At 36.0% G+C, this 27,689-nt stretch overlaps 1 protein-coding gene across 1 annotated transcript; it reads left to right on the top strand.

Moving 5' to 3' along the window:
• The first annotated feature begins 601 nt into the window (after positions 1-601).
• On the top strand, positions 602-10,527 carry Mmgt1 (membrane magnesium transporter 1). The gene is made up of 4 exons (XM_077106417.1): positions 602-842; positions 3,167-3,219; positions 5,774-5,877; positions 7,522-10,527. The coding sequence occupies exons 1-4, from the start codon at positions 764-766 to the stop codon at positions 7,679-7,681; spliced, it is 396 nt and encodes a 131-aa protein (XP_076962532.1). The 5' UTR covers positions 602-763; the 3' UTR covers positions 7,682-10,527.
• The last annotated feature ends 17,162 nt before the right edge of the window (positions 10,528-27,689 follow it).

The following is a 27,689-nucleotide window of genomic DNA, read 5'->3' as shown; positions in this document are numbered from 1 at the left end:
TTTTTTTTTTTTTTTTTTCCCCAAGACCCTTTGAACACTAAGAGAAAAAAAAACTAACTTTGCTGAGCGCCGCCCGTGTGCCAAGTGTTTGGGGCTCCAAATCCAGGTTAGTGTCCTGGAAGCTCCACCTGCCTCCTCAATTTAATACTCTTGTCTCCTTACACTTGCCAGTTCCAAGAGGGCAAAAGCGGGAAAGACCTATCAAAGAAAAGCACACAGCTTGAAGGAAAACCAAAATCAAAACCCAAAACCAACGAAGCAATAAAAACCAAAAACAAACAACATCAACAACAACAAAACACTGTTGGGGGACGCGGTCAGAACCCAGCACCGAACACTGCCTTTAGCAACCTACTGCTTACTGCCGCCTCCCCCCGACCCCCGGCTCCGCCCTGGCCTCTCCGCAGGCCCCGCCCCTTCTCCCGCGGCTCGTGTTCATTGGCTGGAGCCCTTCTTCGCTTCCCCATTGGTCTCACTTTCTCCTCTTCTTTTACACCCTCCGCCCCTCGCAGAGAGGTCACACTGCGCAGGCTCGGAGACTCTGACCGACCTTTTTCCGTGTCGCTCTCTCCTTCTTCCCGGCATTCCTGGTTCCTCTTTCTCACGGTTCTCTAGTTATTGCACCACTAAGGCACTTCGCGCCCAGGGCTTCAGTGACGTCATCTTCCCGCGCCGAGCGGACACCCGCCGGTGAAAGAAGGAACAACTCAGCCGCCCTTCGCGTTTTTTTTTTTTGGGGGGGGGCTATTGCTTTTTCAGAATCATGGCGCCATCGCTATGGAAGGGGCTAGTAGGCATCGGCCTCTTTGCCCTAGCCCACGCCGCCTTTTCTGCTGCGCAGCGTAAGTACCTGGAGGAGGAGACCTCTGTGGTGTGGACCCTGGGGGCGTTATGTGGGTGCACCCCTAAGGGACTGTCGGACTGAAAGTCCGAGGAACGGTTATTTACATTACAGACTCAGAAATACAATTCAGGATCTGCGGCGTAAGGTTTGGGGTTTGAAGGGTGTGGACACCCGAGATTGAAGAAAGATTGGTGTCAGGGTTAGGGTTCAGAGCGGCAGTCTGTCGGGGAATCCAGGCCAGGGATGTCAGATCCGGCATAGGGCAGATCAGGCAGAGTGTGGGATTGAGGACTTTGAATGCTTGTGGCCTCGTGACAACTAGGTGGACAATATCCTGGGAACTTCTAGGCTGTCCAGGCATAGACTAAGAAGTTAAGTGACCCATTGCCTCAGGGAGGCACTGTGATACCGGTAAAGAATACCGAATTGGGAGTCTGAAGGGACGGTTGTTAAAAACTTGTTTGACCGCTGAATCAGTGTGACCTTGGGCAAAAGAGATGTGTGCTGCACTGTATTATAAAATTCAGTCTCTGGTCATTGGTTGAAATTACTCCGTGCTTAGCTGCTACAAGTACAGCGACCGCGATGCCATAGGGAGTTCATAGGCTACTGGGGGTAAAAAAAGTGGATCAAGATATAATCACGATGAAGAGATATATATTATGCTAAAAGTTTATAAGGATGCATGGGAGTTGGGGCATTAATTATTCCAGGAACTGGTGGTTCAGGAATTTGTCCCAGATCCTTGCTACTCTGAGTGTGGTCAACAGACCAACCTCCTGGTCGTCACCTGGGAGCTTGTTAGAATACACTCAGGCCTCTCTTCAGATCTATTGAGTCAGAATCTTCATTTTAATAAGATCCCCAGGTGATTTGTATGCACATTAGTTTGAGAAGCATGGTCCTGGAGGAGATTAGGATACATTGGAGTACAATGTTAATTTCTATAATAAGTTTCAGCTTTAAAATTATACAATCATAGAGCAAGGAGAGCCCTTGGAGATCACTGAAGTCCAACCCCTTCATTTTACAGATGAAGAAATGCCTGGCTAAAGAAAGTGTTAGAGTCAGGTTAAGCTGCATGGAAACAAGAAAGTTAGCTAGAAATGGAACAGACAGTAGAAGATTAGTCCAAATCTATTGTTGGTTTTGGTTTGATTTTTTTTCTTTATACACCTGTCCTTAACAATTCTGTAAGTGAAAACTTAAGAATATGTCTCTAAACTCATTCTCTTTTAAGAAAGAATTCATACACATTTACTCAAAACAGTTTCGATATTTGAAGTCCAATGTACATGATTAAATAGAAATCGCCCTAGGTCTATCTAGAATGAGGATTCTGTATTTTTATGTTTCAAGTGATGAGAATGCCTTGTGGATTTGTCACTGCAGTGAGTCCTCTTTGTAATACTCATGTTGGCAAGACACTAATACCTTTGAAACTAATTATGTCATGTGGGATTGCTGCAGCAGATAGCATGATCATCTTTGCTGTAATGACCTTTGTTATAGTGGAGCAGCTATGTTATAGTGAATCTCCCTAATCCTCACATTATTCCCATTTTGCTGCTTCAGAAACTCAAGAAATGAAAAGATACTGTATTTCTTTGATTCTAAGACACACTCCCCTCTCACTCCCACATTTTAACACTCTAAAAATTGAACTACATGTTACAGTCACTGAGGATGTCTTAACTTGAGTGAGATGTTGTAAATTACCAGTACCATTATCCAAGTTTACCAGCTTTCAAATCCTGATCCTTTTCCTTCATCCCTTGCTGCCTCCTGAATTTAAGGCAGCCACAGAATTATAATTAAAAAGTACTAGATACAGAAATTGGTGTCCTAGAATTTCTTGTCCACCAGTGCCCCATCATGTTTTTTCCAGAAAAATGTTTCCAGACCAGTATTACATTGGCTTTACTATGTGATGTGGTGCTATTCAGAGCTGAGATTTTCTGTAGACTTATTAATTTTTAAATTATTATTTCTTTTACTACTTAGTGAAATAAACAGTTTTCAGAAGTTTCTCATATTCCTTTAGTAAAAAAAAAATCATGCTTGGGTATTTCTGCCTCATACTTGCCCATCTATCACTCTTACCCCATCTTACAAGGTGACAAAGCAGGTCAAAATGACAATGAAATAGTTAATTAAGATAAGGCTGACTGCCTTAGAGGATAGAGGTTTTTGAGGAATCTGGGATTAGCATTACTTTATGTAGTATATAAGTCAGCCACTTCTTTGATCTATTGATTTGCTTGCATTTTAAGAAAGAAAAATGGGCTACAATTTCCTTAATGGTATGCTTCTGGTTTATAGATCGTTCTTACATGCGATTAACAGAAAAAGAAGATGAATCACTGCCAATAGATGTAAGTTGGTCATTTATATAAAATATATTTTTAAAATTAGCCACTTTGCTTATGATAATTTTTTTAGTGGTTTTTATCCTCTTAACATTTTTTTAGACATGAAATAACATCTGTTCTCTGCTTCGCATCACTCTTTGTAAAACCCAAAATTTAGAAACTGTGGAAGATTTCTGTTTTCTAGAACTGTAGTCTTTTTAGGGCTGTCAGTGGTAGAGCGTTTACCTTGCCTGTGGAAGGCACTGGGTTCGATCCTCAGCACCACATGAAAATAAAATAAAGGGCTGGGGATGTGGCTTAAGCGGTAGCGCGCTCGCCTGGCATGTGTGCGGCCCGGGTTCAATCCTCAGCACCACATACAAACAAAGATGTTGTGTCCGCCAATAACTAAAAAATAAATATTAAACTTCTCTCTCTCTCTCTCTCTCTCTCTCTCTCTCTCTCTCTCTCTCTCTCCCCCCCCCCCACTCTCTCTCTTAAAAAAAAAGAAAATAAAATAAAGCTATTATGTCCATCTACTACTAAAACATATTTTTAAAAAATAATCTAAAAGTTACCCTGACCATAGTATGAAAGGGACTTAAAAGATTAATTATTTGGTTCTCAGGAATTTTAAATAAAAAGTCAGTGCTAAATTAAAAAAATAAAATAAAAAAGTTTATTACTTGACTTTATTTCTTAGAAAAGTTCCTTCTTATGTAAAGTTTTACAACAAAGCTAATAATACATTGTTTAGGGATACGCATAGATGGGAAAACTAAGAAAATGTGTTTTTTAAGCTAAAATATTACATATTCCAACTTCACTCACAATTTTTATCTTTATTAGATTTGAGCTTTAAAAAGTAATAAGTTCTTTGTAAAGGAATCAAACAATAAGTATAAAAATTAAAACTGGCTGCACAAAATTTAAACAATAACAAAACTGATCCTATTCCTTGGCAATTTCATTTCTACCTCTGATAGTTTGAAGTATATAAGTTCAGACTTCTTCCTATGGGTAAACAACATGTATATATAGTTTTATCTAATCAAAACATAGAGTTTTTCTTTTTAAAAAAGTTATTATACGTGTGTACATATATAAAATTTTATAGTTTTTTATTATACAATTTATCTTGAACATATTTTCATGACAACTCAGATTTAACACATTCTTGTTAACAGTGAAAAAAAGTCTCCTTGGTTCATTGGTGGTCAGAATGTAAATTGGTATTACATATGACATTAAGTTTTAATCTGAACAGAATAAAAGGTTGTGACAAATTTTTACTTGGGTTGTTTATAATTAAGGGTATGGTAGATGTGGCTACCTATCTATCACATTTTCTTTGTGGTAGATGCACACAAACATTCACATACACTCATGTATATCTATTTTAAATAACATTACAAATTGGAAAATTTTTTAAATTCAGAAAATCACAATCAAGAAAATATGCTTGAAATCTCATGTTGGTTAGTTTCAAACATTCAACTTTGTTGCTTGCACAAATTTTGAGGAAAGCCATTTGATATTACCTAATAAATCTGAACATGTGCATATTTTATACTCAGTGTTTCCACTCCTGTGCATCAGGAGACACACAAGAATATTCAAGTTAACATAAAAATAACAGGAAACAACCCATATATCCATCAACAGTGGAATGGATTAATTGTGCAACTTTCATATAATGAAATACAAAACATAATGAAAACAGACTATAACTGTATACTGCAGCAGGGGATAATTTTACAAACATAATGTTGAACAGGAACATCTAGATTCAAAAGAATACATGAGTCCATTTAAATAAGGTTCAAAATGAGCAAAAGTAAAAGGAAGGTAGGGATGAATATATAGCTAGAAAAATTATTAAGAAGAGCAAAGAATTGATTAACACAATTGGGGACAATATTCAACTTTGAGAAGGAGGGTAAAGGAAATAATCAGAGGGGACACATGGCACCTGAAAGGTTCTAGAAACTGTCTATTTAAGCTGGATAGTGGGTAAGTGGTGTAATTTTATTGCTTTTCTTTACTTTGTAGCATATGCTTTGTATACTTATTTTGAAAAAAATAAACACATTTTCAAAATTCTCAGTTACTCCTTCAAACAGGTAATACTTGACAAATGAATACTGATTTTGTATTTATTTAGTACTGTTTTGTTTATTTTAGTTTATTTTTTTAAAGGAGAGAGAGAGAGAATATGAATCTTTTTTTTTTTTTTGTAGATGGACACAACATAATGCCTTTATATTTATGTGGTGCTGAGAATCGAACCTGTGTCCTGCCCGTGCTAAGTGAGCGCTCCACCGCTAAGCCACAATCCCAGCCCCTATTTGAGTTTATTTATTGAAGCATCACACCTATTTTTGTAGCCAAGCCACAGGATGAATAGAAGATTTTATTGTGTCCGAGTGCAAATCATTTCAAGTGATAATTGATTTCCTACATAAGTGGCACTGAAAGGGACTACTTGTTAGAAGCCATACAGAGTAGAAGAGAAGATTGTGAATGTTTTGTATAATATTTTTGTGCTATTTAGTAATCTCAATCTTTATACTCACAGATAGTTCTTCAGACACTTCTGGCCTTTGCAGTTACCTGTTATGGTATAGTTCATATTGCAGGGGAGTTTAAAGACATGGATGCCACTTCAGAACTAAAAAATAAGTAAGTCTTTCCCTTTTCAGAGGCATTTATTTTGTAGGGATTTGCTTTATTATGTAATTTCTGGCACATGAAACTTGGTTTTGTTCTTACATTTGATTATGTAGTTTGTATGAAAAAGAGGTAAAAATATCAAGGAAGTATTTGATATGATAGGAAAAATGGAAGCTGAATGTCTGATCATTGATATTAGAATAAGGTATTACCTTATAGTACTAGCTAGAAACTTAAATTTATTGGTTGGTTGGAGGGAGAGAAATAGATACATAGATAATTCCTCCAAAAGATTAACCATGATCCCTCCTTCTCTCTCCCTTCCTTCCTCTCCCCCCTTCCCTCTCTCTCTTTTCTTTCTTTATTCATCTTTTATCCTCTTGTGACAGCTTAGTCTTTGGAAGAATAATGGTTTTTGTGTTTACTCTCTTGTTTGAACCTGGTCTGTGACATAAGCTCTGCCCACAGGCCCTTTTGTATTCCTGGATGAAAAAAAAAATGTTATTCTACTTTCTTTTTTTTTCTGGACTTTTTCTAAGCTGTTTTCACAAGCTTTGTTTGTTTTTCTTTCTCATATTTCTACTTCAGTTTTGTTTAATTCCATTTCTGAAATTTATCCACTTTCGTGATCCTGGAAATAACTGTATTTTCTTAGAAGGGTTCGCAGTAAAAATTTATGTGTTAAAGGAAACTCATCCCTCCTCACCCCCTTACTTTTATTTTTCATTTGCATCTTTTTGTTGTTTTCTGTTTTTATTGTGTATTATAGTTGTACATAATGGTGGAATTCATTGTTACATATTTGTACATGCTGTTACATTTTAATGTACATTTATATACGTCCTGTTTTATATGGGGGTGTGCTTGAATGATTAGGTCAGCTGACTTTGAGATTTGAGTTTTAATCAAAGGAAGGGTTCTTCTGAAAAATAACACTTGAAAGCAAACACTAAAGGCCATACACCAAGGTGTTTGTGAACTTTTTTTAAAACTATGTAGATCTCACTAGAAAAGAAAGGATATTCCACTATCACTGCTGCTCTTATAAAGAGTCTACCAAGAATCACAGGCAAGGGGCCTGGAAAGAAAGAAGTAAAACAGAATGGGATCAAGTAGGTGGTAGGAAAATATATGATTTTGGCCAATGGGAGGTTTTGTTGTAATCTTTGTTTGCTTGAAATATTTGTGAGAAACAGATCTGTGAAATGATCATATGGCTGAATAGTGAGGGCCAAATGAGAATAATCAAAAGGTGTAATCTATGGGCATGTTTTTGGAAGACTATTTGGAAAAAGCCAGTTTTAGATTTATAGAGGTGATTAAAGTTGACCTAGTGTTTGGTTTATTATTCATAAGCAACCTAAAAGGAATGGATGAATAAAAAAGAAATTTGAGAGCTTTGTGTGGGCTTTCCAGGTTTCTTATTTTCTCTGTACAGTTAGAGAGAGAGAGAGATAGAGAGAGAGATAGATATCTAGTATGATTATCATTTACAGTCTGATTTTATGGGCTTTTTAGACTGAGTTAAAATATAGTCCATAGCAAATTTGTAATTCATTAGAAACCTGGTTATTTTCAAAGATTTATGTGCTTTACAGATTTACTTGCTTTTATAAAGATTTATCTAAAATTGATGCTTTTTTTTCTTTTAAGGACATTTGATACCTTAAGGAATCATCCATCATTTTATGTATTTAATCATCGTGGTCGAGTATTGTTCCGGCCTTCGGAGACAACAAATTCTTCAAACCAGGAGGCATTGTCCTCTAACACATCATTGAAGTTACGAAAACTCGAATCACTGCGTCGCTAAGGTTTTTACAAATTATAATAGCAGGACAGGACACAGAGCTGAATCTTGGAGTTTGGGGTATAAAACACTCCCCCCAATCAGTATTTATATTGATCTTTCAGACCTAATTAAACAAATCTATACCCCTTGTTTGTACACTGTTAAAAAATCGTAGATGGAGTGTAAGTTATCTGCAAAGTGAGTCTTTAATCTTTCATATATATTTTCATTTAAAACAAATTTGCATCTTTTGTAAAAGTCACTGTTTTGAACACATTTCCTTGAAAAAGGTTGGTTTTTATGTTTATTTATTTTCTTAGATTTCTTTTGCACTAGTTTTTAGGAATCCTTTTGGAAATACTGCGTGACTACTGCATTTTGCAGCATGAATTATAGTAAAAAGGTCTTCAGTTCTTATCAAATGGACTTCCCTAATGAGACCAAAATAGTGACTTCTCAGTTTTTCTTATGTGCCCTCAAAAGTGGCTCTTTTTTTCCCCAAGATCCTTGCCTGATATTAATTTATCCTTGATTCTCTCCCCACCCCATTCCTATATACCTTCTAACATCAGTTGTCTTGTTTCATCACTTCTCTGAGGTTCTGTGTGCAGTGAGCAATTTTTGCGTCAGAAATTCTGTCATAACAAATGCACTTAACAAGTTTAACTTGCTGTAATGCTGCTTGTATTCTCCTCATTTAGCTGTAAAATGTTTCCTAACTTTGTAGTATTAGTTGAAGATAGACCAAAAAGACCATTTGTGATTTCATTATCATCCCTCTATGGAACAATCATAATCATTGAGGAAAACTGATTACCTGTCATTAGCCAGTTTAACTTATTCAAAATCTGTGTTATTTCTTACTAAATAAGTGAAAATAAAAGAAGCTTCTCATTAATCTAAAGGCAGAGTCAAAAAAATTGGACCAAATATATTCTAAATATTTGGAACTAATATATTAAATATTTTAGAAAATTAAAGTCATTTAAGAAATTATAGCCAGTTTAGTTTCCAGTCTTCACTGTATAGTGCTGAAGGTGAAGATGGATAAAGAGTTGGATTTTTTCAGAAATAGTAATTTTACCCTTAGGGAAATTTGGCTAGCTCTTTGAGCAGGAAGCTCAGCATTTTTTGGTAGAGAGCATTGCTTTTGTTGAATTGTACAGTTATAAAAACATTACTTTTTGTTGAATTGTATAGGTGTAAAGGGAATAAATGTATGCAGGTTTGAAAAGGAAATATGCTTTAGGCAAGAGTCATAAGATGCCCTTATACCTGATGGCATTTTTTCCATTGGAAATAAACCTCAGCTCTTACATTCTGCCTAGTTGTACACAACCCCAAAGGATGAGATTATTTTGTCATGGGATTTTTATCATCATTTTATTTTGTTTTACCAGCTTAGTCAGTGGAACCCTGACTTTGGTCTCTAATGAGACAAAGTTAGAAATCTGCTGATAACCTAAAATAATTTAGAAATGTGTTAAAAATATGAAGTAAGGGATTAAAGTGATGAAGTCAAAATAGCATGTGGGAAACAAGCTCTTTATACCATGCTTGTCTACCATTTCCTCAGGTATGGCCTGCTTTGGGAGAGCCTCTTGTTTTCTTCTCTTTGGGGACTGTCTTCCTTTCTTAAAATTTTTGTAACAATGTATTTGGCATTTGATTCACATACTATGTAATTCACCCATTTAAAGGGTGTAACTTCATGATTTTTATATTCACAAAGTTGTGCACCCATGATCAGACAAATTTAGGGCATTTAATCACACTGAAAGTAACCCTGTACCCTTTGGCAGTCATCTCCTATTTTTCCCTAGTGCTCCCCAGCCCTAGGCAACCACCAGTCCACTTTCTATATACCTATTTTAATCATTTAATATAAAATAATTCACACAGAATCTAGTCTTTTGTGATTGGCTTCCCCAAAATGGTTTTCTCTGGCATGAAAAAGTTGTTCTCATCTTGAAAACTCTTATTGTAGGAAAAGAAAGTGACTGGTAAATCAATGAATTTAAGGAAGGAGGGCCAGATACCTCACGGGTTTCTCAGTTAATCTTATGTTCAGTTTAATCTTATGCTGAATAGCCAATCATTCATTGTATACTATTGCTTATAATATTTTGGCTAGTTTGTAGAATGGACATTGAAATCTATCTTTGCTGGCCCAGTCAGAAAAGTCCTGCTAAAAATGATGCCAAATAATTTGGCAAATAATTGACATAGCACTTTTCAGGTGTCTGTCTTTGTCAGCACCTCATATACCTCGGGCCAGGTGAGCTCCCCAAATCTCTCTTAAAATTTACTCCAGTGAATTTCTGCTGTCTTTTAAAGTATGTACCATAGGACTAAAGGTGATTTGAGTGCATTATAACAGTGCTAAATGTATTAAATGGAATTTTATTTACATTACTATGAGATAGTTAATTATTGCCTAAAGTAGTTCAAAACTATAGTGATGAGAGTCAGTTAGTCCTTCAGTTGACTATGATTTCAGTGACAATTCAGAAATGTGAGAAGTGCACACCAATCAAAGTTCTCTAGAATACAGGAAGACTCAATAACCAGGGAACCAGCCAATACTATGGGCTAATGGCCCAATGGTAGAAAATGGAGATTGGTGAATTAGAGACTATTATGCTCTGTAACTCCCTAATAATTGTTCCCAAGCATCATGGCTTATTTTTGAGTGGCATGACAGCATCTTCCTGGTTATTTGTGGCCTATTTCCATGATGTATTGAGTAGTGTTGTTTGTTGTGAGCATCGATGCCTGTAACACCAAGCTAAACACGTTTTGAATATGTTTTCTCTCTTTAAATGACCTTGCCCTGTCCAATAAATAAATGATTGTCTTGCCTTGTTTTTGGTGGTGTTTTTTTGTTTGTTTGTTTTTAACTTTTTTTTTAAATCTCATTTCCTCTGCTTCACTATCCCCAGAAAAATTTAAGAGTGTATTTCATGACTGTACTTTTTCTAGCATGATCCTGTTTACTAAGTTCCATAGGTACTTTAATTGTACATGTAAAGTCTTATTGCGGTTTTATGTTTTTATAGTCAAAATAGAATGCATAACCTCATTTATATTTGTATGTCATCAAATGCCCTTTGGGGTATAAGAATTGGTCCTTGAGTAGCAGTATCCAATCACAAATGTTTATTTTTCAAGATGAACTTTAGATACTTTAGATATCATTTTGTCCATATTTAAAATTTGCCTTAAACTTTATTTTGAAAATTGCAAACCTACAGAAATGTGAAAGAATAACATGATGAATGAACATTTCATTTAGATTCGTCATTCACATAGATTCACTATTCCTAAACATTTTGTCACTGATGCTTTTGCTTTCTCCAAATGTTTTTCCTTCCCTTGCCTCAGTCATTTGAGATAAATTGTAGGATTTTGTCATCCCATTTTACAACATCCTTACATGTGTCAGTGTGCCTCTCTTAAAAGAGTGAGGATATTCTCCCATTTAACCATAATACCATACTAAATAATACCATGACCTAAAAAAACTCAATATTATTTCATATTCAAATTTCTGTATGTATCCCCAAAATAGATTTTGTAGCTACTTTGAAAAGGTTCACAAATTATATTGATCAATGTGTTTATCTAGTCACTCTTCAATAATAGTTCCTTTTTTTTTTCCTTTTCAGTACTGGGAATTAAATCCATGGCCTCACACATGCTAGGCAGGCAAGTATTCTACCACGAAGCTACATCCCCAACCCTTTTAAATTTATTTGGAGATAGAGTCCCACTAAGTTGCCCAGGTAGGCCTCAAAACTTAGAGTCCTTCTGCTGCAAACTCCAAAGTAGCTGAGATTACAAGTGGGTACCACTGTACCAGCTTCCTCTACCTCTTAAAAAATATTTTCTAAATAAGTTTTATTAGAACTGATTTAGACTTACAAAAAACTAGAGAGGGTTCCTATATGTCCTACACTTAGTTTCCCCAGTCACTAGCATATTAGCATAAGACATTTTGATAAAATCCTTGGGCCAATCTTAATAATTGTGTTAGTTAAAATCCATACTTTATTCAGATATTCTTGGGTTTTTCCCTAACGTCCTTTTTGTATCCAGGATACTTCCAGAGTACCACATTACATTAGTCATATTATTCTTAGATTTCTGTTGTTTTTTATTATCTTGACAGTTTTGAGGAATACTGGTCAAATATTTGTAGAATGTTCCTCTACGTGAATTTGTCTGATGTTTTTTTCCCATTATTAGACCAGAATTATATTTTTTGGAAGAACACCAAGGTAAACGGCTATTCTCATCATATCAAGGGTACATATTATCACAGTTCGCATTAACCTCGGTCAGTTCAGCCAGGTTTCTTCACTGTAAAGTTACTCTTCTTTCCCCTTTTCCATACTATACTTTTTGAAAGGAAGATATCATACATAGTCCACATTTAGGGAGTGAGAAGTTATGCTCTTACTCCTTGAGGAGAGAGTACCTATATAACTTATTTGGATTTATTCTACAAAGATATGTTTCTTCTCCATTTAGTAATTTAACCAATTCTTCACTTATATCAGTTTGGATTTGTGGATATTTATACTTTGGATTATCATGTAATACTACTTTACATTGTTCCTGAAATTGTTCCCGATGCAAACATTGAATGCTCTTTTAGTGGGCTCTTCTGTCCTTTGACATACCCCCCCACCCCCTGCCACTGCCATCATTATGGATTTTGAAATGGAGAGTATTTCTTTACTTTCTGACACGACTTTCAGGCTCATGTGGTACATTTCCTTCTCCAGTCATTTCTCCAGAGCCCTGAATTAAAGAACAGTATTATAAACTAAGACCTGACCACTGGATTTCCTCATTGCTACTAGCATGTCATTGCTTCTAGGTCTTTTGCACAGAGAAGGAAATATATATGTACATAATAACCTATGAATTTACATATAAATGTAAAGTTTTCTGTATGTAACATCTGTAATTATATTTATGAAATATGAATTCATGCTGATATTTCATCCATTACCACATAGATCATTCTAACCTCTTTCTCTTGCTTATGTATCAACTCCCCCTCAATTGAGAAAACTGATTCCAAACATCTGCTATCTACTTACTTGAATTGTTTGATTCCAGTATACATGAAAAGTAGTTTCAGAATTGTGAACCTATACCCCCACGGAAAACAACTTTATCAAAGAATACATGATTATGTAGGTTGTGTTTGCTGTTGGTTTATAGACTCATTTCCAAAGTTAACTTAGGTTACTCAGGTTAATGCCCCACTTTGATATGTTTGTTTCATAAATTTATAATAAAGTTAGATTATTTCATCACATTCCACATTCTATTCTGGAATTTCCTTAACCTTGTAGGTGATTTTTTAAAATTTTTATACATTAGGGTTCACTTTTTGTGTTCTAAAGTTAATCCATAGTTACATATTCCCAATGACATTATAATATAAAATCACAGCCCTAAAAATCCCTAGATTTAACCTATTTGTCCCTCCCTCCCCTTCCTCTAGGATGCTGTTAACCACTGATCTTTTAATATTTATTTTTTAATTTTCGATGGAAACAACATCTTTGTTTGTATGTGGTGCTGAGGATGGAACCCGGGCCGCACACATGCCAGGCGAGCGCGCTACCACTTGAGCCACATCCCCAGCCCCAACCACTGATCTTTTTAATGTCTCTAATAGTTTTGCCTTTTCTAGAATGAAATAGAGTTGGAATCACACAGTATGTAGCATTTTAACACCAGCTTCTTTCATTTCAGAGTATGCATTCAGTATTCCTCTGTCTCTTCATCTTGATAAATCATTTATTTTTCACTCTGAATAACAGGATGTTGTATAGATGTCCCTACATTATTTATCCATTTATGAATTAAAGGACATTTTCGTTGCTTCCAGTTTGTACTGGTTATGAATAAAGCTGCAGTAAACAAGAGTTTTTGTATAGACATAATTCTTCAAATTAGTTGAGTAAATACCAGTGAGCATTTGCCAGTAAATGCATGGAAACGGAGAAAATCATGCTAAGTGAAATAAGCCAGACTCAAAATCAAGGGTTGAATGTTTTCTATCATTTGGAACCTAAAGTAAAATAAGGAAAAGAAGGGGCTGGGGTTGTGGCTCAGCCGTAGAGCACTCTCCTAGTAGGAGCAAGGGCCTAGGTTCAATCCTCAGCACCACATAAAAATAAATAAATCAAAGGGATAAAAAAAAAAAGGAAAAGATAATTGGAGAGGGGATCAAATATCATAAAGATGTGGGAAAGTTCAGTGAAATACACAAAAGAAAAAGGAAGGGAAAAGGGAAGAAATATGGAATGATTTTTAAAAATTTATATATATACCAATGTATCAAAGGAAATTTCACCTTTATGTATACATAGAAAGTACCAATAAAGAAAAAAAGGGTGGAGAAAATAGGGAGGGAGGAAGGAGGAAAAAGTGGGACTGAAATCAAATTTCTTGTATGTATAATTTTGTCAAATGGAATCAAAACAATATGTAAAACCACAATATTCAATAAATAAATAAATAACCAGTGCTCTTGGGCAGGCAGGTGAACCAAGGCCTGTGAGCCAAATCTGGCCTTCCTATTCTTGAAAATAAAGTTTTACTGGAACACAAAAAAATGCTGTACATATTTTGTTTGATTTATACATATTTCTTTATTTGGTGCTATTGCAAATATTATTTTTGAATCTTAAATTCCAATTGCTGGTATTTAGGAAAACATTTGACTTCTGTATATTAACCTCAATCCTACTCCTTGTTGTCATTATTAAAATTCAGCAATGGATTTTATATTTTGTCAAATGCACTTTTGTTATCTATAAGGATAATCACATTTCTTCCGTCTTCCTATTAAAGTAGTGAATTATAAGAATTGATTGTCAATGTGAACCATATTTGCATTCATCAGGTAAAGCAAGTATTCATTAAAATAACAGCTTGATAGAAGTTTTGGTTTTAAAATTTTTCTTTAATGTTAGTCCTGTTTTATCAAATTTCTTTAAACCTCAGATTCACTAATAATACTAGAATTCTACTAAAAATGAAATTTTATTAAATTTTCTTTTTCATCTGGGCTTCTTTATTCCATGATTATTAGGGATACTGACCTTTTTTCCTCTATTGTGATTTATATTCCTTTATTTTGTAGTCAAATGTGTTATAATTCAATATTTGGTCCACACAGAAATATATGGAATATATATATATATATATATATATATATATATATATATATATATATATATATATATATATATGATGGAACTTAATAAAAGAGATATGTGTTTACTTACCATCAAACTTAAATATAAAAGTACCAATACTATTGTAGTGACTTTTTCTGTTATGCTTAGCAATATTTGTGTCCCCTTTAAGAAATATTTTTGGGCTGGGGTTGTAGCTCAGTGGTAAAGCGCTTGCCTAGCATGGGTGAGGCACTGGGTTCCATCCTCAGCACCACATAAAAATAAATAAAATAAAGGTATAAAAATACCTTCCTAGTTTGAAGTCTTAAAGAAATTCTTCTATAATTTCTCTAAGGACTTTATCAATTTTTCTTTTTCATTTTAAGTACTTAATCAATGTGAATTTTTTTAATATATGGTGTGAGGAAGCAATTCAATTACATTATTTTTCACAAAGGTTGCTAATTGTCCTAGTGCCATATATTGCATAATCTATCCTTTTCTTAGTTATGTGCAATAACCCCACAGAATTATATAAAAATTTCCACATATGCATGGGATTTTTCTGGACTCTGCTTTTATTTCATTGTTCAATTTGGGTACCTCTTCTATATCACATTGCCTTTCTTACTAAAGATTCATAATAAGTCTTGAGGATAATAATAAAGTTTCCCCTAATTTGTTCTTTATGTTTGTCTTGAGTATTCTTAGGAATTTACTCTTCTGTGTAAATTTCAGAATCAGCCTGTCAAGTTCTATGGGAAAAAAGCTTTTGGAATTTTTATTGTAATTTTTCTGCATTTATACATTAAATTGGGGTGGGGGAAGGATATTCAGTATTCCTATCCAATGTAACCCTCCCTTTGACCCTTCTTATGTCTTTCAGTAACATTTTAGAATGTTAATATTTTATACTGTTTGCATAGTAGTTTTATACACCTTTAGTTATATGCGTTATATTCACATATATATTATGTACATATTCTGTATATATATTTCATGTATATAATATGTGCATTTCTACATATCTTTATGTATTTATTCCTCATGTAATTTTTCTAATATTATCATAAAACTTATATTTCCTAATTTTCTTGGTGCTGTTATGTAAAAAAAAGTTAATTTTCATATACTGATTTTATATCTAGCAACCTTGTCAAACTCTTTTGCTTATAGAGTAATTTGAGCTTTTAGTTTAGCAAATAATTTATCTTAGGGTACAAGCTAGAAATTTTTGTACCACATTGTTGAATAGAAGTACTGATAATGGGCAACTTTGTCTTGTTCTTTATCTTATGAAGAATAATTCTAACTTTTAACCACTAGAAATAATGTACACTGTAGATTTGTGGTATATTCATGTCTTAACAAATGTGTTTAATTTTGTCCTCAAGAATACTCCTTTGCATTCATCACCTCTTCTGCATTGATAGGGATAACTGTATCACTTTTCTCTTTTTTGGTTGTTATTATTGGTTTTGTTACTGCTTTAAGTTTTTTATTATTTCCCCCTAACTTTGTTAAGGTAAAACTGACAAATAAAAATTATATATTTTTATGATTACAATAAATTCATGTAATAATGAATTATTAATTTAAGCCAATTAACATATCCATATATTTAGCACCTCACCTACTTATCACTTTGTTGTTGTTGTTGTTAACAGGGATTGAATCCAGGGGTGCCTTACCATTTAGCCACATCCCCAGCCCTTTTTATATTTTATTTTGAGAGAGGGTCTTGCTTAGGGCTTACTAAATTGCTTGAGGCTGGCTTTAAACTTGCAATCCTCCTGCCTCAGCCTCGCGAGCTGCTGGGATAACAGGCATGTGTCACTGTTCCTGGCCACATACTTACCACTTTTTCATGTTGAGAGCATTTAGGATCCCTTTTAGGAATTTTCATATATACAGTGCATTATTATTATTAACTAAAGGCACCATGCTGTAAATTAGATCTCCAAAATTATTTTCTTTGGTCACCTGTGCTTTCAGGATCATATCCAAGAAATAACTGCCAGGACAATATTAAGAAGTTTTTGCTGTTTTCTTCTAGGTGTTTCATAGTTTCAAGTCTTATGTTTTAATTGTTTTGATTATTTATATGGTCAGAAATGAGGATCCAATTTCATTCTCCTGTATTTCAATTTAAATGCATAAATAGTGTCTCCTCTGGCATGTCCAAGACAATTTTTAAACTCAACCTGATGCATGTGCTTAACCTGAACCCCTGACCCCCCTCTCCCAACAAACCTCTATGTACAGCATTTGCCAACCCAATTAATGACACCATTTGTTGATGTGCTGCCCAAAGCATAACAACCAGCTACCTATATGTGGTGTGCAGGGATGAGAAGGTTGAGAAGCCCTGGTTTGTAGTGTTTGCAGATTATTATATAATGTAAATAATCCAAACACGGCTGATTTCAAGTTACCACACAAGGTTACTGAACACTGAATCAGAAAGAGTTGGGCACAATCAGCTTTCTTAAGTTGTTGTCAGCTCTTTTACCCCACTGTCACTACTATTTACCTAGTGGTTCAGGCAGGAATTCATTAAATCAATGTTATTTCTCTTTTATTCTAGACATACATGCAATCTCTTAGCAACTCCAGGCAACATTCTGTCTAATATAGTTCCCAACCAACATCATTTCTCTCCATTCCTCTAGTCCATGCTGCCATGATCTCTCACCAGTAAATTCATATTTTGAAATATCTCAGGACTTTTTTCCCCAGTACTAGAGATGAAACCCAAGCCCTTGTACATGCTAGGCAAATTTTCTACCATAAGCTACACTTGAACTCTCTAGAACTTTTTCATCATTCAAATATGAAACTCTGTACTCATTAAACAACTCCTATGCCTCCCTCCCCAGCCATCATTCTACTTACTTTTTCTATGAATTTGACTGCTTTAGATCCCACATATAGGTAGAATCACATAATATTTGTCTTTTTATGACTGACTTATTTCACTTGGCATAGTAACCTCAAAATTCATCCATGTTGTATTCTGTGACAAGATTTTTTTCCTTTTTAAGGCTGACCAATATTCTAGTATATGTACAGGTTTATATGATGTTTTAGTCAGATTTCTCACTGCTGTGACTAAAAGACCTGAACAAACAATTTTAGAAGAGGAAAAGATTATTTGGGGGCTCATGGTTTCAGAAGTTTCACTACACAGACAGCTGATTCCATTCCTCGGGACTCAAAGGTGAGGCTAAACACGGCGGAAGAGTGTGGTGGAGGGAAGTAGCTCACATGATGATCAGAAAGCAGAGAAACAGATCTCCACTCACCAGATACAAAATATATACACCAAAGCCACCCCCAAGGACCCACCTCCTCCAGCCACACCCTATAGTCTTCAGTTAATCCCATCAGGGATTAGTTCACTGATTAGTTTAAAGCTATAACCCAATCATTTGACTTCTGAATGTTCTTGCATTGTCTTACACATGAGCTTTTGGGGGACACCTCACATTCCAACCATAACTTGTAACATTTAATTTATCCATTTATCTGTCAGTGTACATCTGGGATATTTATACTTCTTGGATACTATAGATAATGCTGCTATGAATATTAGTGCACAAGTATTTCTTTAAGACTCAATTTCAATTCCTTTGGACATATATACTAAAGAGAGATTCCTGAATCATGTGGCAGTTCTATTTAATTTGGGTGGTGAACTTTTAGAATAAACTTCTACAGTGTTTTACATTTTCAATCCCACACATTGGTGTGCAAGGATTCTAATTTCTCTACACCCTTGCCAGCACTAGTTATTTTCCTTGTTATTTGTTTTTGTTTTGTCTGGTTTTGACAGCAATCATCCTGATGGGTATGAGGTGACATCTTATTGTGCATTTGATTTGCATTTCTTTGATGATTAGTGAGACTGAACATCCTTTTATATGCTTGTTGGCCATTTATTAATATTTATCTTATAGTAATTTTTTTGTGTGTGTGGCACCAGGGAGTGAACCCAGAGGTGCTCTGTCACTGAGATATATCCTCAGCTCCTTTAAAATTTTTCTTTTGAGACAGTCTTACTAAGTCATTAAATGCTGGACTTGAATTTTCAATCCTCCTGCTTCCACCTCCTCAGTAGTTGGAATTACAGGCAGGTGCTACCATGCCCAACTTTATTGGTCATTTATATATCATCATTGGAGATATGTATATTCAAGTCCTTTACCCAATTTAAAATTATTTTATTTTTATGGTTGAGCTGTAGGGGTGAGACCAAATGCTGAAAGAATAAAAAGCCACGTGTTGTCACCTTGGCCTCTATGAGGCACAGCAGGCCCTGGAGGCCTCATTCTGGGTTCTTGGGATGCTGGCCCTGGTCCTGAGGGATCTTAGCTGCTGTGCACCTGTAGGACACATCCCAGCCTGGTTACTGCAATTCTGGCAGCATCCATGCTGCTAGGAGCCTCTGTCCCTCATTCAGTATCAGGACTCAAGATGAAGCCCTACCAGAGCCCTCACCCCAGCCAGACTTTGTTACCAGGGTCTTAGTGGCCCCACCTCCTTTGAGCTATCATCCTTCTGCAGGAAGCTCATGACAGCAAAGTCCCAACCACAGTCATGCAGCCTCTACCCACGCCACTGGCCACATCTGAGATGGGCCCTTGCAGAAGGAAAACTCTCCTTAATTTAGATATCCCTGACATAGACAAGTGAGTCCTTACAATCACACAGATTCTTCTATCCTAGAGCAAAGGAGGAAGTCAGAGATATGTAAAGGAGAAGAAAGATTGGGCATGATTTTAATGCTCTAAAGATGTAGGGAGTCCATCTGAGAAGGAATGGGGAGGACTTAGGTGTTGAGAGTGGCCTCTATTAACATCCAGCAAGGAAGTTGGAGACCTTATTTCTATAACCTTAAGCACATAACTAGATCCTGAATACCATCAGAAATTAGGGAAATGGAAATCAAAATCACAATGAGATATCACTTCACAACATTGGGATTAACAAGTGTTGTGGAGTGTGTGAAAAATTGGGATCCTCAAATATTATTGGTAGGAATGGAAAATGGTGCAGGATCTCTAGAAAACAGTTTGACATTCCATCAAAAAATTAAACATAAAGTTACCATGTAACCCAGCAATCCAAATTCTAGCCATATCCTCAAGAGAAAGGAAAGCATCTATCCACACACAGATTTGTACACAAACTTTTGCAGCCAGATGGAACACTGTGTTGCTTCCATTTTCATACCCCTGCCTTAAGAACCATTCTTTGTTATTAATTAATTAATTTATTCTAATTAGGTATATATGAGAGCAGAATGCATTTTGATTCATTGTACACAACTGAAGCACAACTTTTCATTTTTCTGCACCACATGTGCAGTCATACATGTACCTAGCATAATGATGTCCATCTCATGCCACCATCTTTTCTGCCCCTGTGCCTCCCCTCCCTTTGCCCAATCACAGTCCCTCCATTTTCCTCATGCCCCTCCATTATGGATCAGCATCCATTTACCAGAGAGAACATTCAGCCTTTGTTTTTTGGGGATTGGCTTACTTCGCTTAGCATGATATTCTGCAACTCCATCCATTTACCTGCAAATGCCATGATTTTATTCTCTTTTAATGCTGAGTAATATTCCATTATGTATCTATACCACAGTTTCTTTATCCATTTAAGAACCATTTTTTGTGTAACTAAGTAAAACAAACAAACAAAAAAGAACCATTTTTAGTCAATTACCTCAGGCTACTGTATTTAAAAATTAGAAAAATGATGCAGATCTTTGGATGAATATCATACTAACAAATGGCTCTCATTTTGTAACTCACTTTTTGGCCTGTTGGAACTTGAATCTAGGTACAATTTAGAAGCAATGGCCCAGGTGTGGTGGTGCACACCTGTAATCCCAGTGACTAGGGAGGCTGAGGCAGAAGGATCACAAGTTTGAGGCCAGTCTCAGCAGTTTAGTGAGGCCCTAAGCAACTTAGTGAGACCTCGCCTCAAAATAAAAAATAAAAAGGGATGGGGATGTAGATCAGTGATTGAGCACCCCTGGGGGAGGGGTAGAGTAGGGAAAGCAATAAGATATGGTAATAGTAGCTCTAGGGAGGATCAGCTGTGTCTTGCAAGACAACCATCTAAGGTGAGACCCTCACAAGTTCTGTAGGTAAAGGAAAAAATTCCTTTACAAGAAGGAGTGGAAGGACTTCTACTAGCTGAGATATTTTGCAAAATTCAGAAGTCTGCAATGGATTAAATATGCCTCTCTATCATTTATTTATTGAAATCTTATTCCCTATTGTGATGCTATTAGGAACTGGGCCTTTGAGAGTTGGTTAGGTCATGAGGGTGGTGGTATCAGTTCCCTTATAAAAGGGACCCCAGGAAGTTCTCTCACTCACTTTCTGTCATAGGGGAAAACATGAGACATCAACTGTCTGCAACCTAGGAGGGAGTCCTCACCAGAACCCAACCATGCTGGCACCCTGATCTTGACTTCCAGCTTTCATCATTGTGAGAAATAAAATTTGGGAAAAGGGAAGATGGTGGAGTAGAGGAGGTTGCTTTACAAGCTGCTCCATGGTGTGAAACCAAGAAAGTAGATAAACAGCTTCTCAGTGAGGTGGGTGAAAAGAGGGGTTTTATTGGGATTTAATACTGGACTCTCAGAACAGCTTGGGGACTCAGAAGTTTGGATATAATGAAATAAAAGAAGAAAACCCATTGCTGGTGCCAGCAGCTGCCAGAGCAGATCCACTGGGCAAAGCAGAAAGGAGGACTAAGAGAACCCATTTTTTTAGGTGGCACCATGGAGTATATTGGTATGGAGAAATCAGAGATCAAGGACACTGCCAGATTGCTCCAAAAGAAGTGCTACACTATATCCTCATGCAGGAACACCATTCCATGGAGAAAAAAGACTGCCATGCTGCAGTGGCCAGTGACTGTGAGAGTAAGTCCAGGAGCCCAGGCCTGTATAATCCAAGCTGGGTCCAAAAACTAGATCAGGCAGAGGTCTGCCACATGACTCAGAGGGTGCTTAGGAAACCAGGAGAAATTCAGGCATGGAGTGTATTTTATGCAGAGGAATATGGGTCATTGAGACCCAAGTGATCCTGGGTCCTAGTCACCCTTCAAGTCTTGCAGCTTGCAGGATCAGCTGGGGTGGGCAGGAATTCGACTGGGCAACTGGAAATGAGAATGTGCTTGGGGACTGAGCCCAAGATGCTGGAAAGGGTGGGGTCCAAGGGTGACAGAGGGGGCAAAGGATTAGCTCCTCTGCTACATGAATGGAACCTAGGGGAGACTCCTGAAGTACAGACTCCTAACATGAATCAGCAGCTGCAGGGCTTTGGGACAGTACTGATTTAAAATCTGGAGACCATTTGCCATTCAATGAAGCACCTAGGGCCTGCCTAGACCTAACCCCCATTTTCAGAAGCTCTGCCTACAGAAACTCCTCTCACAGAAATCTCAGGCCCCACCCTGGGAGTTTAGCAGACAACACTCTACAACCCACTGTACCTCATACTGCCAAGAAGGGAAGCTGAGAAATTTTGAACTCCAAATGGCGACATGACACACAACCCCAAAAGAGGAAGGTCTTCAAAGCCTACGACTACTGCTTTTGTGTGCAGTACATACCTCAAGAAAAGGTGGAAAGGAAAAGACATTTGGGAACAGGCAACATACATATATTCTCATTGACAATTTTTGACCACCACAATGGAAACAATTTCTTAATTTTTCATCAAGAACCTTTTTTAAAATTTAATTTTATATATTTATTTTATTTTTCCCTCTTCTTTCTCTTTTTTCTTTTGATTGTATGCTGAATGGTTCATGGACATTTATACATATATATATTTGTCTCACTTTTCTCATCTTTAGCACTTTTTGAAGGTAGTTATTTTTCATCATTGTCTATTCATGTCTAGAGGTTTTTGATTAGTGTATTTTGGTTTCATTTGTATTGTTTTTCACGTATATATATGTCTTGATTTTCTCTCTCTCTCTCTCTCCCCTCTCTCTTTTTGCTAATAACCAAATTCAAATGTTCTCTCTTTCACTCTTCCTTTAAGTTTTTACTTCTAATTTCTCTCCTCCTCCTTCATAATCATCACATCCTACATCTCTTCTGCATTCTCCCAGTTCACCTTTTGAAATAGCAAACCCTTTTGCAAGCTTACCATTTTTACTAATGGTAATTTCTTATACCATTTCTGTTTATTGTGCCAATTAACATTGTACATGTCATAATAGGAATTAAGTATTTAGTTTGATGCTGTATATGGTTTGCATTGGTGGTTATTAATATTTGTCTCCTCCTAAATCAAGAGGCACTAGAAACCTTCAGGGACACTATAAGTTCATAGGGTAGAAACTCTGCCACCTCAGATTCATACTGATAAATGGGTAGACACCCAAAGAATATGAAAAAGCAAGGCAGCAAACCATCTCAAACAAGTGAAAATACCTCAATAACAGAATCCATGCACACCACAGTGGAGGAAATATCAGAGAAGGAATTTAGAAAGTTCATACTTAAACTGATCTGTGAGGTAAAAAAGCAATGTAAGGAGTGAAATCAAAGAGAAACTATCACTTCAATAAGGAGAGATTCTGAAAAAAATTAATTGGAAATCTTTGAAATGAAGGAATCAATTAAAAATTCAATGGAAAGCATCAACAACAGACAAGATCACTTGGAAGGAAGTATCAGGCAATGAAGACAAAATATATAATATTGTAAATAAAATCAACCATGGAGAAAAGATGTTAAGAGACCATGAACAGCACTTTCAACAAATATGGGATAACATGAAAAGGCCAAATTTAAGGTGCAACAGGATAGATAAAGACTGTGAAATAAAAACTAAAGGAATGCACAATTTTTTAATAAAATAATATTACAAAATTTCCCACATGTTAACAATGAAATGGAAAATTGAATACAGGAGACACAGGACTCCAAATATGCAGACCCACACCAAGGCAAATTATTATGAAAATATCTATCATACAGAGTAAGGATAAAATTTGAAAGGTTTCTAGGGAAAAACAATAGTCCACATTTAGAAGTAAACCAATTCATGTATCAGCTAACTTCTCAGCCCAGACTCTAAAAACCAGGAGGTCTTGGAATAATATATACCAAGCTTTGAAAGAAAATGGATGCCAACCAAGAATACTATCTATACCCAGAAAAATTAAGCTACAGAATTGAAGATGAAATAAAAATTACAAGCCCAGAATAGCAATCTATAGCAAGAAAAGTGAAGCAGGAGGCATCACATTATCTACCAGACCTTAAATTATACTACAGAGGTATAGTAACAAAAACAGAATGGTATCGTCACCAAAACAGGCAAGAAGACAAATGGAACAGAATAGAAGACACAGAGAAAAACCCACATAAATACAGTTATCTCATACTAGACAAAGGTGCCAAAAACATAATTGGAGAAAAGAGCTTCCTCAACAAATGATGCTGGGAAAACTGGAAATCCATATGTAACAAAATGAAATTGAACCTCTGTCAACCTGCACAAAATTCAACTCAAAGTGGATCAAAGACTTAGACACTAGAACAAAGACCCTGCACATAATAGAAGAAAAAAATAGGCCCTAAACTTCATCATGTCAGCTTAGGACCTGACTTCCTTAATAAGATTCCTAAAGTGTGAGAAATAAAATAAAAAATCAGTAAATGGGATAGCATCAAACTAAAAACTTCTTCACAACAAAGGAAACAATCAAGAGCATGAAGAGAGAGCCTACAGAATGGAAGAAAATCTTTGCCACTCATACCTCAAATAAGTTATTAATTTCCAGGATATACAAATAACTCAAAAAGCTTAACACAGACAAAAATAATAATAACCCAATGGGCTAAGGAATGAAACATACATTTCTTAAAAGAAGAATACAGATGGTCAATAAATGTATGAAAAAAAAGGTTAAACATCTCTAGCAAATAGAGAAATGCAAATTAAATCTACACTGAGATTTCACCTTACTCTAGTCAGAATGGCAATTATCAAGAATACAAGCAACAGGGCTGGGGTTGTAGCTCAGTGGTAGAGTGCTTGCCTACCATGTGCAAAGCACTGGGTTTGATCCTCAGTACCATATAAAAATAAATAAAACACAGGCATTGTGTCCATCTCAACTAAGAAAAAAATTTAAAAACAATACAAGTAACAGTAAATGTTGGCAAGGATGTGGCAAAAAGGGTACACTCATACATTATGGGTGGGAGTGAAAATTGGTGCAACCACTCTGGAAAGCAGTATGAATATTCCTCAAAAAACTAGAAATAGAAACACCATTTGACCCTATTATCCCACTCCTCAGTCTATACCCAAAGACTTAAAAATCAGCATACTTTAGTGACATAGCCACATCAATGTTTATGGAAGCTCAATTCACAATACTAAGCTATGGAACCAACCTAGATGCCCATCAACAGAATATGGATAAAGAAAATGTGGTTTATATACACGATGGGATATTACTCAGCCTTAAAGAAGAATGACTTTTGACTTTCACTGGTAAATGGATGGATCTGGAGACTGTCATGCTAAGTGAATTGAGCCAATACCAAAAATCCAAAGGTGGAATGTTCTCTCTGATATGTGGATGCTAACACACAATGAATTGGGGGAGAGGAAGGATAGAAGTGGATTAGACAAAGAGGAATGAAGGGAAAGGAGGGGCAATAGGAATAGGAAAGACAGTGAAAAGAATCTGACATAACTTTCCTATGTACATATATAAATATACCACAGTGAATCTCAACATTGTGTACATCCACAGACTGGGATCTTAACTAGATTAAGATATATTCCATGTTTGTATAAATGTATCAAAATAGATCCTACTGTCATGTATAACTAAAAAGAACAAATAAAACATTTTTTAAAAATTGATTGTTTCTAAGCCACCCAATCTATGGTACTTTTTTATAGTAGCCTTAACTGTGTAAGAGGGTTCAAGGTGCTCAAGTTTATTGGCATGAAACCGTATATACTTATTCCCAGTTTTCACTATCCCATTTCTCCCAACAAGTGCTCTAACATTAACAGAAATGATCCTATAAAGTTGTAAATTCAATCTATAACTGAGCCACTCACAGAATTAGACGTGATATTTGTTTTCCAGAATCTTGGCCTAGTGGCTATAGGACAGAGCACTTTCTACAAAGTGCTTCATTAGAGTTTGCAGGTCCTTTATTTGACCTTCAAGTGGGGACTTTAACTCATCATTTTCTTTCCTCAAATTCTTCAACATATTTAGAAACAACAAACCAAAGGACTCCATAATACTCCTTATTTTGACTAAACTATTCTAAGAAATGTTTAGATCCAGAGACTTGTCTTTTATAGTCATTTGATTACAGGTATCTAAAGATGAGAATTTGAATAATTATTTTGCTACTTCCTGCTGTAGACTACCAGAGTCCCTAACAAGATTAAAGATCTTTTCCAGGAAACCCAGAATGAATTCAAGGAGAGCATCATAAGATTCTGTTCCTTTGGAACCATTCTTTTTTTTAATATTTATTTTATTTTTTAGTTATCGGCGGACACAATATCTTTGTATGTGGTGCTGAGAATCGGACCCGGGCCGCACGCATGCCAGGCGAGCGCACTACCGCTTGAGCCACATCCCCAGCCCTGGAACCATTCTTAATACCAAAATCTGATTCATTAAGTCTTTAACCAGAGAAGCAAAACTAATAGGAGATTTTAATGTGTGTGTGTGTGTGTGTGTGCATGCATGTGCATGCGTGCGTGTGCGTGTGCATGTGTGTACATGTGACACTGGCATAGTTGTTTGGAGCTGATGAAGGAGTTCCTGTATGGCAACTGTCTCCAGGTATGACTTGCCACATTCTATGCCTTTCAAACAGTAAAACTAAAGAAAAATATTATGTAGTTTGTTTTTAATATTAATACAAATGTTTGTATTTAATAGTATTGTTATGTTTTATTATTTTGCAGATATATTGTGTAAAAAGATTCAGACTTTGCATATATAAAAATAGAACATTTATTGATTTTCACAATTTCATTAATGTTAGAGGAAATTCTAGTCATTCTCATGATTTTTACTCCTTTATAGGAAAATATATTGTGCCATTTTCTTTAAAAAAATTAAATAAGAATATAAGGATTTAGACTCTGAATCATCACTGTCAATGGTATTTCTTCATGTTTAATTTGAAATCTTGAACTTAATAGCAAGAAAGTTTTAAATGATGGATTTCTAGACAGGCCATGTATACAGCTATCAACATGGAGGAAAACACACAACTACAAGTGGCAATACAATGAAGCTTAATAGCAGTACAGGATACATAGACTCATTGATTAGATAAAAGAAACTGGTATTATGCAATTATGAAAGGTGATTAAACAGTCTCTATAAGTTTGTTGTCATCTCAATTGAGAACGAGGCAGTAACAAATAAGCTGAAACCCATAAACATGATCTGGAATACTGTAAGGACAGACTGAGGTACACATTCTTTCTTGTTGCCTCTGAGTTTGGTGGCAAGGGCTCCTGAAGAAGTCATGGAAGACCCTTTCTCCTGCGCTAAACATACACGTCTGACCCAGAAGATGGAGAAGCTGAAGGAGAATACCGAGGAAAGTAGAGAAATTGCAGGTCCAGTTGTTGCTTCATGCCAATGAGGTAAATCTGCAGATCAGCAGCAATGTGTGGGAGCTACAAATGGCTGCTGCTTTCCTTCAACCACCACCCACAACTTTCAAAGCATCCCCCTGTGAGATACCAGATACACCCCACAAAGTGGATTGTGGG

The sequence above is a fragment of the Callospermophilus lateralis genome, chromosome X (assembly GCF_048772815.1).
Source record: "Callospermophilus lateralis isolate mCalLat2 chromosome X, mCalLat2.hap1, whole genome shotgun sequence".
Lineage (NCBI taxonomy): Eukaryota > Metazoa > Chordata > Mammalia > Rodentia > Sciuridae > Callospermophilus > Callospermophilus lateralis.
Note: the sequence above shows the minus strand (reverse complement) of the source record. Positions and strands in the feature narration are given on the sequence as shown.